Source organism: Panthera pardus, unplaced genomic scaffold, assembly GCF_024362965.1.
Source record: "Panthera pardus isolate Hobbes unplaced genomic scaffold, ASM2436296v1 HiC_scaffold_22, whole genome shotgun sequence".
NCBI lineage: Eukaryota > Metazoa > Chordata > Mammalia > Carnivora > Felidae > Panthera > Panthera pardus.
In genome coordinates this window covers 81,024,804-81,037,660 of record NW_026526788.1, presented here as the reverse complement: position 1 = coordinate 81,037,660, position 12,857 = coordinate 81,024,804, and the positions used below count along the sequence as shown (strand labels likewise).

Sequence of the window (12,857 nt, the reverse complement as noted above, 5' to 3'; positions counted from 1 at the left end):
GTGCAGCCGCGTGTGCTCTTGGCAGCCGGGCGCCCGGGGCCCCGCGGCCACATCATCCCGGGGCGGGGACGTGTGCGCTCCGGGCGCCCGCGCCGCCACCGAGCCACGTCTGTGCCGCCGGGGCGCGCGGCCCGCGAGGCGCCGGGCCCCGAGCCGCCCCCGGGGGTGGGCGAGCGCGGGCTCTGGGCGGGACCCCGGCGTGGGATGGTGGGGGGGGGGGGGGCGCTGAGCGGTCTCTAGGACCCGCGGGACGCCGCCGGCGGGCGGGGGTGCGGGGGAGACGATAATTTGTTCCGAGGTAATGAGAACGGTGACTGTTGGCCGCGGGTCCATTTCACAGGCCGGCCTCCTCTCCCTAACGACCTTCCTCGTCCCCGGGCCAACTCGGACAGTTTGCTCACTCACTGCAACGGTCAAGGCTGGCTCGTGCCAGCGCAGCGCGCGCGCGCGCACACACGCACACACCGAGGGTGGGGGGGGCAAAACTTTCAGGAAAAAAAAAAAAAAAAAATGAAAGCCTAGACCGGCTCCTCGGCGGCGCGGGCGCTGCGCGAGGGCTCCGGCGCTGACTCCCGGCGGCAGGAAGTCCCTCGGGTCGCGCCGCCCGGGTCCCCGCTCGGCGCCCGCGTGGGATGGTGCAGCGCTCGCCGCCGGGCCCCGAGAGCTGCTGCACCGAAGGCCGGCGACCATGGCAGCGCGCCCGCCGCCCGCGCCCCCCGCCCGCGCCCTCCTGCTCGCCCTGGCCGGGGCTCTGCTGGCGCCCCCCGCGGCCCGAGGTAAGTCGCCGAGCCCGGGCGGCCCCCTGCCGGGCCCCGGCCCTCCTCTCCCGCCCTCCGCTCCCCTCCGCGGGCTGGGGATCGCCCCCGCCCCCGGAGGGTACCTCGCGCGGCACCGGGGTTCGGGGGGGGGGGGGGGGGGGGACGCCTGGCGGCCGGGCGGCGCGCGGGGGCGCTTGTGCAGAGCCCCGGGGCTCCGGCTCCCGGCGCGGAGGGGACCCCACCCCCCCGCGCCGCCCGAGGTGCCAATTCCCGGGAGGTTGGGGCGGGGGGAGAGGGAGCACTTGGCTCGGGGCCCGGAAGACGCCAGCGCGTAGCCCGGACGGCACAGCCTCGGGGCCGCTCCCCGCTCCCCTCCCTCCCCTTTCGGGTGTCATTTGCCAAGGTGTGGGTCTTGACAGTTACACGTGTCGCTGGGGATGATGTGCATGCGTCGCGTCCTCTTACGGACCCTCTCCCTTTACCGAATCCACTCCCCACCCTCCCCAGGTTCTGGGTCAACCCTCCGTGAAGTTTCCTTTCCAGCCCTGCCCCCCCTAAACTTGGGGGGGTTGTTCCTTTCCAGCCCTGCCCCCCCTAAACTTGGGGGGTGCGCAGTAACCACACAGGTGAGCCATTCCCTTCTCCGCAGGTGTGCTGCGTGCCACAGCGTTCTTTTTTTTTTTTTTTTTAATTGCCTCTTCACCTACTTCTGTAGTTTCCTTTCCTTCTTTTTTATTCCGGATCGCTCCCTTAGTTGGCGGCGGCGGCCAAACTTTAGCAGAATGTTTCCTCCTCCCGCCACTCCGTGACTTTCTGGGCTGTAAATAATCCTTCAATCAACCTGTGTAAAGTGACAACTCACTTCGAAGTTAAACCGAGACGTAGGCATTATGGCTGTTTCATAGGCCTGCGTGTCCTCGAGTCGCATCCCCTTAACGCCGGGCACCTGTGAGTCCTTTGTTTTTGCCTAATGAGGGCTCACCCAGCAGGTGCCTTGTTACAAATTCGGAAGCTTCCCCTGGACGCCGCCACCGCGGTCTTTCTGCCGCTAGAGGCGCTGTCGGCCTACCAATGAAAGACTTGCCTTGGCCTCCAACTCTCAGTGTCTATGGTTCTCTACTGTAACAGGCATTTATTTTTCACCAACTGGCCTCAATCATGAGCCGTTACCACTTTATGGTACGTTTTATTTTGCAGTTGCCACTGCTATCCTCCACCCCCTCCACGTCTACTATAATGTGGCTAAAACCCAGCTCTCGTTAAAATCCACACAGTAATGAAGACCAATCTGGGAAGTAATGATTAAATCGAAGGCTTGCACAAAGCAGTGTGGAAGCCAAGGCAGAATTCTGCCGACTGTTTAAGGGGCTCTATGACCTGCAGATCAAAATCATGGTAGTCGAAAGCGTTTTCGAAAGACTTTTGTACAAATTGGTCCCTTTGAATGTTTATTGGGAAAGAACTTTTTAAAACTCCTACAGAATCTCAAAGTGTGCCCGAGGTGGTCTTTAACTTGCATATGCTCTATACGCGTAGACAGAAATCCACTGAGCGTGGATAATATTACATTTTTTTAGAAGACAATGTTTACTAAATCAAATAATAATGGGAAATTATTTCGCGAAATGGGGGACTTTTATTATTTTGTGACGGCCTCCTTGTTAGAGAGAAATACGGGATTTTTCCTTGGGATAGAGATGACTCAGATAGAAAACCAGTTAGACCTAAACATTTTGAATGGGTTATATGTTGTGATATCCCAGGGTTCACTGCTTGTTTATCTTTGGATTCTCAGTATCAATTCTTAAATCAATCCGTGCCCCAAATCATAGCACTGAGGTTGCTTAAAAATCCAAGCATGTAATAAAACATTCATTTGCGTTGGCAAGAGAAAAGGAGAAATTACTGCTTGTTGAAGGCACAGTATATCCTGGGGGTTGTCTCCCTGTGTGTGGACCCCATGCCCCAGAAGAGTTGCCTGTTGGGTGCTCTTTAGTGGCATCTTAGCCCCCAACACGTCCAACACAGAACCCTAGACCCCAGGCCCCCTACTCCTGAATCCATTCGTCCCCCACTCTTCCAGACTCAGTGATAACACCTTCTGCCTTTTCCAGATGTCTCACACTAACACATAGGAAGCCATCCCTGTCTCCCTAAAATCCACCAACCTCCAACATATATTTCCATCTACCCTCTGCCCTCGCTTCCTAGGTGTGCCTTCCGGAACCCAGCCCTCCTTTTCTTCTTCTCTGTCTTCTGCAGGAGCCTCTTATCCCTGCTAGAGTAGCCTCCTGACGGGCCTGCTGGCTCTCCTTCCTGCCCCTGCACAGTGTATTCTTCCCAGTGCTACAGCCAAAGTCATCATTTTCAATCATGAGTTGGATCATGCTGGTTTCCTGTTTAAAACTCTCCAGTGGCTTTCTACAGCTCTTAGCAAAGAAAATTCGAACCTCTGGATAACCTAACCCCTGTTTTCCTCTGTGATATCCTTTCTTACCATACCCCCATTCCCCCCTTACTCATTCTACTCCAGCCACACTGGCATCCCTTCTTTCCAACGTTCCAGTATAGTGTTGCCGTAATTTTTTTTAAAAAACAAAATTCGGTGTTTGCACTCTGAAGGTTTTGCAAATACTGTTCACAGTTGAGCCACGCGGTGTCCTATGACTGCATTTCATACCTCTTGCAACTTTTTGTTTTTCCTAGAGTTAATAATTGCTTTTTTGAGAAAAAAAAAACAAAAAACAAAAAAACAACCAAACCTGTTCTTTTGCTTTATTTCTGGTGTACCAATCTCTACCTCCCAAACTTTCTGGAAGAACTATTAAATTTCTTGCAACAAGATGGTACAGGTGCTCTATCCATTCTTTATTTTTATTTGATGTTCTCTCTCCTGGAGCCTTTATTCTTTTGTTCCAATATGAACTGGTTACTTTTAAGCATACAGTGCGGCTGGTGTCTCAAGACTACCCGTAGTACTAAGATACTTTCATTTTCTTCTGCACCCTTCCTCTGTTGGATCACCTGTTTAATGAGCACCATAACTTTGTCTTTCTTAATCTATTCCTTATTTTTGTGGAGCACACCTTCCAGTAACTTTCTGAGGAAGGGTGTGTGGGAGGCAAAACCATTTGATAACTCGTTAGGAATGTTTTCGGCATGAAATAACGGAAAACCTGACTACAGAATTTTTTTTCTTTAGTTTTTTTTTTTTCTTTATATGATACACACTTTTGAAGCAAGCAGTGTAGTAGCTGGCACAGTGGGTCTGTGAGACTACCAGGGACCCAAGCTTTTACTGTTGTTTGTCACTGGCATCCTTACATGTTGATTTTTGCCTTTCCTGCTTCATGGTCTCATGATAGCTGCTTTACCTCTTAGCATTGTATCTGAATTCTAGGCAGTGATAGGGCAGAAGAGGGAAAAAGCAGAGCCAGCCAAGTCTCTTTTATCAGGAAAATAAGGATACTTTCAGACGCCTTCGTAGCAGATTTTCTCTTTGTCGATGTAGGACACAGGGCCATGGCTAACTGCCTGGGAAAATAGGTAAGTACGTATTTTTATCTGTACACACTGGTATCGCAAACATGTGAATAAGAAAGAAGGTTGAAATGTGTGCCTGCCGTACCTTGTGTACAAAGATGTATGTATATTCCACCCTTGACTGCTAGTTGGTTTAGGTATAAAATTCCAAGATGAAAATCCTCTTTCCTCGGTATTTTACAAGACAGATCTTAATTGTCTGTATGCCCATTGCTGCTTGAGAACTTGATGGCACTCTGTCGATCCTTTAAATGTAGGCTTTTTTTTCCCTGGAACCTATTACCATCGTTTTTATCCCTAGTATTATTACATTTCATGGTGACTTGCTTTAACTAAGTTCTTATCAGCAATTGTGCTGGGGACTCTGTATACCCTTTCAGTTTGAACACTCAAGCTATAAAATTCTAGTCGACTTCCTTGTGTTCTTCAATTATTTTCTTCATCACTGGTTTTTGTCGTGCTTTTAATGAAACTGCTATCAGCTGGCTCTCCCAACCTCCCAAAAACATTCTGTAATTTTGTTATTTATTTTTCATCTCTGCATTTGTGTCCTGCTTTCTGGGAGAGTTTCTTTACCTCGCTATTCAAGTTATTTCGTGCTCTGTCCCTTTTTATTTTGTAAAATATGTAAGATTTCGGCAAACTCTTGGAGTGTATTAATTTTTATTTTTTGAGCATTCTTTTGCTCACTTCATTCTCCTCATTAGCTCTGAGATTCTTCCCCACCCCCATTTGTTATAGTCTCTGACTTTCTTCAAATGTCTGAGTTTTGGTTGTTTCCATTTCATAATGAGACACTAAGAGGCTGATTGACAGTTCTGCATGCTTCCAAAGCACAACTTTATTGCAGAGACCTTCATACATCCCTGACTATGCTTCTTTCTTAGGCTGGTCCGTTTCTCCGAAGGAGAACCACGCACCCTCCTGTTGAGGAGATTGAAGCCTGATTAGAGGGTCTGTGAACTGAGCAAGGGGGATAGGGTTAAGGTGTTTAAGTGTGATTTGCTTTTTTTTTTTTTTTTTAACTCTTTTGTTTTCAGTTTGACACCTTGCTTCCCCTCCCTCCCTCAGCTATGCCTGGGGTCATTGAGCACAGAACTTCCCTGCTTCGGTCTCTCCAGAAGATACATCTCCTCATCTATCAGAGAGGAAGGGACCATCCCTTCCCCATGGCAGCTTCTCAAGGGATCTGGGGCTCTTTCCTTGGACAGTATTTCAGCCCAGCCTATATTGGCTGTTAGAGGTGCCCATGACTCCTGTTCCCAAGCACGTACAGGTTTTTCTCATCTATCTCACCTTCTCAGCGGCTTCCCTCCTCTTTAAGCAGCAGGCTTCCCACTTTCTCTTCTCTGACAGGTAGGGAACCACTCATCTATCCTCTTCCATCTTCCAAAGCTTTGTTGCTCTCTTACCTGTTGTCTCCAATGCATTGTTTTCTTTAAATTACTGGTGTTATTATTCCTTATTGTGGGGTTTTGGAGAGAGTGCAGATAAACACCTGTGGGTCTGCTATGTACATCCAGAAGTCCACCCATGGCTTCTGTTACCGCACCCTACATATAGACATGCTTTCTTTCTCTTAACTGTCATTTGGCTCTTTCTGTTCCTTCCTTGTGGAAACAAAAATTACATCCATTTTTAAATGTTTTAAAACTTTCTTTTTAAAGTCTACAAATGCTTGAAGTCAGTATATACCTAATTAGGTAGATGTTACAGCTGTGGAAACTGAAGATTTTTTTTTTTTTTCAAGCAATGCAACTGCATCATGTAAAGATGCTAAACATATTTCTTCCGGGTGTAGATGATGCTGTAATGAACTCATTACAACTGCCAAACAAATTTTTTGTTTTGCATTCCAGAAGCCTTTTTAAGCTGAACTGTTCCTGCAGCGTCTATGATTTACAAAGACAGGTATGAGAAACATTTTCAGATGTTTCTTCCGTACCACATGGCCAGCCCTGTAGCCCTTTAGCCGTGTCCCCACTGGGAGCTGTATTAGACAACTCTGTAGTATGTACAATTCTTCAATTATCAGCTCCCTGGGATTGAGAAAGTGCAGTTGATATAATCTGGACCGAACGTTTCAAGAAATCGTTACTGTGCATTTTTAGCAGCTATGTCTTTCTGTGTTTGTTTAGTATTTTATTAAACCAAAGTTTTTATACCAGCACGTAGTTGCCTAAAAAGGCATTTATTGAGGGCTTTGGTGCCGGGAGCAGTTCTAAGATCTTTGCATGTCCCATCTCATACCCTTCTCGTGTGAGAATCTCTCAGTTGTTCCTGCTGCTACCCTCACTCAGCAGAGAAGGAGACCGTGGCTTCCGAAGTTGCGGGTGCAAGGGCGGTCTCTAGGCTGTGTCATGATGGAGACGAGGTCTTCCTCTAGCCCTGGCAAACGTTTGGTAATCTATGTACTCTGTCTTTGGAATAATAATAACATCTATAGCAATGAGATTGCAGTTTAGCTTAGTTTTAAGCAGAATGGTAACGCAGTTCGAATCAACTTTATTTGAACTGGATCGAACGTCATGCTCTCCAACAGGCTGCCATATCAATCTTCATACTTCCTCCAGCTCATTTTTCACTCTGCATCCTTGTGCTTTATTTAACGTCCAGTATGCCTGGCCTCCAGCTGACAGATGATGGAATGGAGAACCTGAATAATTCAGCGTCATATTGATATCTTTCATCTTTTCAGCTTTTATGTCCTCCCAAGGCTACGTTAAGAGCTCAGGCTCTAGACAACTACTTAAAAAATTGGGCAGTCTCATTGGACCAACCCTGGACCTTCCATCCATTCACCTGCTCCTGGAAGCTTTGGCTTCCCCCATCCGTTCGGAGGATCCATTCTTAGAACTACTGAGGTTGCTCAGCAGGGTACGGTGAGCACTGGCTTGTAGTTTGACCAATAGATTCCTTGTTTTCTGTTTTGCTATGTTTGTAATTAAAGCCAGAATAGGATTTAAGCATTTCTCATGAACTCTGTGTTCACATGAATCTGAATAGTCTCTGAGAACCTGGTTCTGCCTTTTTGTTTTTGATTCTAAATCCTGGATTTTTTGGTAGTGTTCGCGAGAGCCTATCCTGCATTAGAATTTAGAGTCTGTGTTATATCTTAAAGTGCAACTGTACTCAGGTTGATGGGATAGATGCATTCCAGAAGTGTGACCTACTAAGTAAAATTTCTAAACTGAAACCATTTTTTCAGCCAATTTCAGTATAAGCTGTGATCATGAAAAAGATGATTGAAAAAGACTTTTCCTCCCCACCATCCATTCGCTTATAAAATGTAAAATATTTCAAAAGTTGAGAAAAGGATCCAGAATAAGTTATACACCCATATTCTTATCAACCAGGGTTTTTCTTATTTATTTTATTTTATTAATTTTTTATATTAAATATAATTTATTGTCAAATTCGTTTCCATACAACACCCAGTGCTCATCCCAACAGGTTTTACTATATGTGCTTCAGAATTTTGAAAATTTAAAGATGTAAAATGTTCAAGATCTATTTATATCAGTCCCCTGTTCTCCCTACCCATCCACTTCTTCCTTCTTCTGCAGGAACAACTGCTACTCTGATTTTATATATATATATATATATATATATATATATATATATATATATATTACACACACACACACTTTTTATATTGAAACATCACATAAACGGTACCCAACTATATACAACAGGCTTCTGCAACTTACTTTTTTTAAATCAATATTTTAAAGATTTATTCATGTTGGTACATATGCTTGCTTCATTCCTTTTAATTGAATGAGCCATAAATTGTGCATTCCTGTTGATAAATATCTGTTTTTCCCAGTTCTTGATATTGCAATGGTGCAAAGATACTTGTACCTATCTCCTTATATAGGTATGAGCTCTAGGGACTCTATTACAAATGAATTGAGTAGTAGAGTATGGCCATTTTCCACTTTCCTATGTTTTGCTCTGTCACTTTCTAAATTGGTTGTACCAGTTTAGATGCTTACTTGTTAGAAAGTTCTGGTTACCTATGGTTTTGCAAATACTTGGCAATTTCAGACTTTTAAACGTTGCTAAGCTGGAGGTGAAATATCTCATTATTTTAATTGTCAATTTCCTGGTTACTAGAGACTCTGAGAGTCTTTTTATATTGTTTTCTGTGTTTCTTCTTTGAATTATTCTTATCATTTGCCCATTTTTCTAGGTTGAGTTCAGTAAATCTTTTTCTCTTTACTAAGCTCCTATAGAGATTTAAAAATAAGTTCTTCTAAATTTTAACTTTTTGCTGTTCACTTTTAGTATAACTGGACTTTATTTTTTATTTATTGTATGAAGCCAGCATCTGTTTTTTTCCCATATAGATAACCGATCATCCTAGTTAACATTTACTGAATCCTTTCTCTCTTTTGGTAAAATACCAAGTATAGACAGATATGCTTCTGGGTTCCTTGTTCTGTTGCACATTTATTTATCCTATTTCCAGCATCCTCCTGGATTCAATTTTCTGTACTTTGTAATCAGTCCTAAGTGTTTAGGTTGGTTGGCATATAGTGTATAGAGGACATACACAGAGGTCAGCTTACCACTGTTTACATATCAGTTCTGTCACCCAGTTACTGACCTGTGACCTTGGAAAGGTGGTTAATATCCTGTATTGTCGGGAGTTTCCCAGTCTTCACGTTGAGAATCCTGTGTTGCAGGAAGCCCTTAGGTCTGGGCAAACCATGAAGATTGGTCACCCTAAACCCCACACAAGTTGTGCAGTTTTTCCCCCCAGTCTTTCCCTCTATGAAATGGTGATAATAATAGCATGTGCTACTTTTGAAGGGGTGTGAAGAGGAGTAAATGAGATAATACATGGAAAGTGCTTTGGACAGCTCTTGCTAAGTGCTCAGAAAACATTAATTTCCCTTCCTCCTCTCCCTACTCTACTTTAAAATTATCTTGATTATTCTTGAAACATTAATATTTCATATGAACTTTAGAACCTTCTTGATAAGTTCTGCAAAATACCCTATGGGGACTTACAGCTTAATTTGAGGGAGAATTGACTACCTCATGACATCAAAGCTTCACTTCATGAATGTGGTCATTTCTTCATTCATGTGTTTTTTAATGTTATTCAGTAAGTTTTAATTAATTTCTCTTTAAAGCTCTTGCATATCTTTGTGAGATATATTTTGAGGTACATAATAGATTTGTTATTCTGAATGGTATCCCTATTTTTATTTTTAGGTTTTAGCTTTTTGATATGAAAAATGTGAAACACATACAAAAGTAGACAGACTGGTATAATGAGCACACGTATGTCTAATTCTATTATTTAGCTTCTACAAATACCAGCTTATGACTATTCTTGTTTTATTTGTGGAATTACTTCTTTTTAAAAAGTTCATGGGTTGCCTGTGTGGCTTAAATTGGTTGATCATCTGACTTTTGATTTTGGCTCAGGTCATGATCTCAAGGTGGTAAAATTGAGCCATACTGGTTGTGGAGCCTGCTTAAGATTCTCTCTCTCCCTCTCTCTCTGCCCCTCCCCCCTTCACCAGAAAAGTTCTCATTGATGTTTTCTTTTCAGTATAAATTAATGTTACTGATTTTTGTGTTTTGGTTTTGAATTCAGAGACTTTGCTTGATTTTTATTCCAATAGTTTGTAAGTTGAGTTCATAAAAATTCTAAAAGAACTACTATCTGAAAATGATGGTAAATTTTGTTTTTTCTTTACAGTTCTTATGCATTCTACCTCTTTTATTTTTCTTCTTTCATTGACTAGCATTGCCCATTACAATGATAAACAAACATGGTGATTGCAAATGTCCTTGGGTTTTTTTTTCTCAACTTCAGTGAAAGTAACTGTAGCTGCTTTTTACCATTAATATATTTATTGTGAATTTTTATTAGATACGATTTTATCAGGTTAAGTACATTTCCCTATACTGCTAGTTTGCTACAATGTTTTCCTTTTAACGTATATAAATCGTTGCTTAATTTATTCAAACTTTTCCTCAGCATATGTTGATCACTTGTTTATGTGTTGTTGATTTTTCCTCCCTCCTCTCCTCTATTGTTAGTGTAATGCATTGTATTAATAGATTTTATGTTGTTAAACCATTCTTGAATGGTTAGGATAAGTCCTCTATGATTTGATGCATTTTTAAAATACAGTGTTGGATTCTATTTGCTAATATTTTATTTAAGACTTTAGCTCCTTATAGAGCAATGTTCATAACCAACTTTAGTCTCTAATTTTCCTTTCTGTAAATATGTTTAATTTCCATTTCAAAGCTTTGCCATTAGCCTTAGAAAGGGAATTAGCATGCCTTCCTTGCTTCTTTTTCAATTCCTAGGAGAGGTTAGGTATATATACAAGGTTAGTTTTTCCTTGAAAGTTGTTGCCACTTCATATCAGGGTGTGGTGCTTTTTTTACGAGAAATTTGACAGTTTAATCTCCTCAGTGGATGAAGTGCTATTCGCATTTTCTCCGTCTTAAATAACTTTGTTGTGTTTTTCTTTTATAGATTTATTTTTGTTTTCCATTTCATTAAATTCTCATCCCTTTCTTCTACTTTCTTGGAACTTACACTGTTCTGTGAAAGATTAGCTCTTCCACTTTCAGTCATCTGTCTCTTCTGTTGTATTCACAAAGGGTAAAATTTTCCTTCTGATTGCTGCATTTGCCGTTGCACACATTTTGCTTTTAGTTTTGTGCTATCATCCTATCCAAAATGGTCTATAACTTGCATTATGGGGTTTTTTTGGATTTTTTTATTACTAAGTTATTTAGACATATGTTTTGATTGGTGTGTTTGTCTTTTACTTTCCAAATGCTTGAGGAATGGTAGTTTCTTTGTTATTTATCTGATTTTATCACACTAGTGTCAGAAAAAGTCATCTGTGTCCTATCGATTCTCATCCATTTGAAGTTTTCTTTATGAGCTCATGCATGGTTAATTTCTGGAAAAATTACATATGTGTTTGAAAATAATGTATTGGGTATAGGGTTCTAGAAATGTCAATTAAATTAAGCTTATTAACTGATGTCAAGTCATACTATGACAAATAGGTTTTTTTTTTTTTTTTTTGCTCAGTATTTCTGTTTTCAAAAAAGGTTTAGAAACTCCAATAGAATCGTGAGTTTTCTTTTTTTCTTCTTGTAATTCTGTCAATTTTTGCATTATTCCTTTTGGAGGTTAGTTGTTTTTTTTTGTTTTTTTTTTTTTGGTCCATTCAACTGTGTATAGCCTCAGATTTGTCTAAGAGAAAATTACTATATCAGTTTTCTTTTGGTTAAAATTTTTCTGGTATATTTTTTCCTATTTCTTTACTTTAAAATTTTCCATGTTATATTTCACAAGTATCCATCATAAACAAAATATGCCTGGATTTTTAAAATTTTGTAATTCCTGCCTATTAACCAAGTAATTTTATCCATTTACATTTATTGTAGCTTTGATAATTTTGAACTCTTCCTCCATTTTTTTTCTATTTACTATCACTATTTTTAGATACTTTTCTTTTCCTGTATCATATTATATTACTGAAGGGTTATTTACACCTACTTCTGTCAGGTTCCATTAATTTAGAGGTTATATATTCCATTTCCACAATTTTAGTAGTACTGTTAAATTTTTAACATTTGCACCTCAGGTACCAAAGTGTAAAGGTGGTCAATAACTCTAGCCTCTTCTCACATAGTACTACAGGCTAAGAATGCTTAATGCCTTTCATCTCTTCTCCCACTGATGGTTTTTACCTAGCATTTTATTCTACTCTATTGAAACATACTATCAAAAAATGTCATAGGGTGGTGGTAGGCTGTTTGTTTTTTAATAGTCCTGACTTATTTTGATTAGTCCAGTGTTAAGAGTTCCTCTGCCTCCCGGATTTAGTTTGCTTCTTATGAAAGTAGTGTTTCATTGAAGATCCATGAGTAGCAAATTCTCTGTATTTGCCTGAAAAATGTTTTTTTTTCTCTTTTTCATGAATGTTAGCTACATATAGAATTCTAGGTTATGGTTATTGTCCTTTAACAGATATTACTTATTGTGTCCTGGTCTCTATTACTGTTGAGAAGTCTTTAATGATTGTTTTCCTTTGCACTAAGGTTTTCTCTGGTTGCTCTTAAGATTGTTCTTTGTTTTTTTGTTTGTTTGTTTGGTTGTCTGTGTTGTGGTTCTGTAGTTTTTATGATCAGGATTTTTGATACAGATTTATTTTTAATTTGTGTATATCTGCCCTTGATGTGTGTCTTGAATCCAGTCAATTATTAAAAATTCTTCACCATTGTCTCTTCAATTACTGCCTTGTCTCTATTTTCTCCATTACCTTCTTTGGGCTTCTAGTATATGTAATGGGACCTTATTATTCAGTCATACTGCTTTTAATTTCTTTGTTTCTATTGCTCTGCTTTATACTCCGGGTGATGTCTCCAGGCCTAAAGTTCATTTCCCGGTTCTCTTTCAAGCAATGTCTATATTGCTGTTGAAATTGTCTATGGATTCACTTTTATTTTCCAATGCCTTTAATTTTTCATTTATAGATTTATTTTGTTTTTTTTTTAAAC

At 41.4% G+C, this 12,857-nt stretch overlaps 1 protein-coding gene across 4 annotated transcripts in view; it reads left to right on the top strand.

Annotated features, from left to right (window-relative positions):
* Nucleotides 1–274: 274 nt before the first annotated feature.
* ADAM12 (ADAM metallopeptidase domain 12) overlaps nt 275–12,857 on the top strand; it is a 351,592-nt gene continuing 339,009 nt past the window's right edge. For 2 of the 4 annotated variants that reach the window (XR_008424981.1, XM_053910016.1), the window contains exon 1: nt 278–776. Coding sequence is in view for 3 of the 4 variants with exons in the window: in XM_053910016.1 (XP_053765991.1) it covers nt 689–776 (88 nt within the window). In the remaining variant the exon portion in view is untranslated. Of the gene's footprint in view, nt 777–12,857 lie in introns of all 4 variants that reach the window. The other 2 variants (XM_053910018.1, XM_053910017.1) reach the window with 2 other exon arrangements.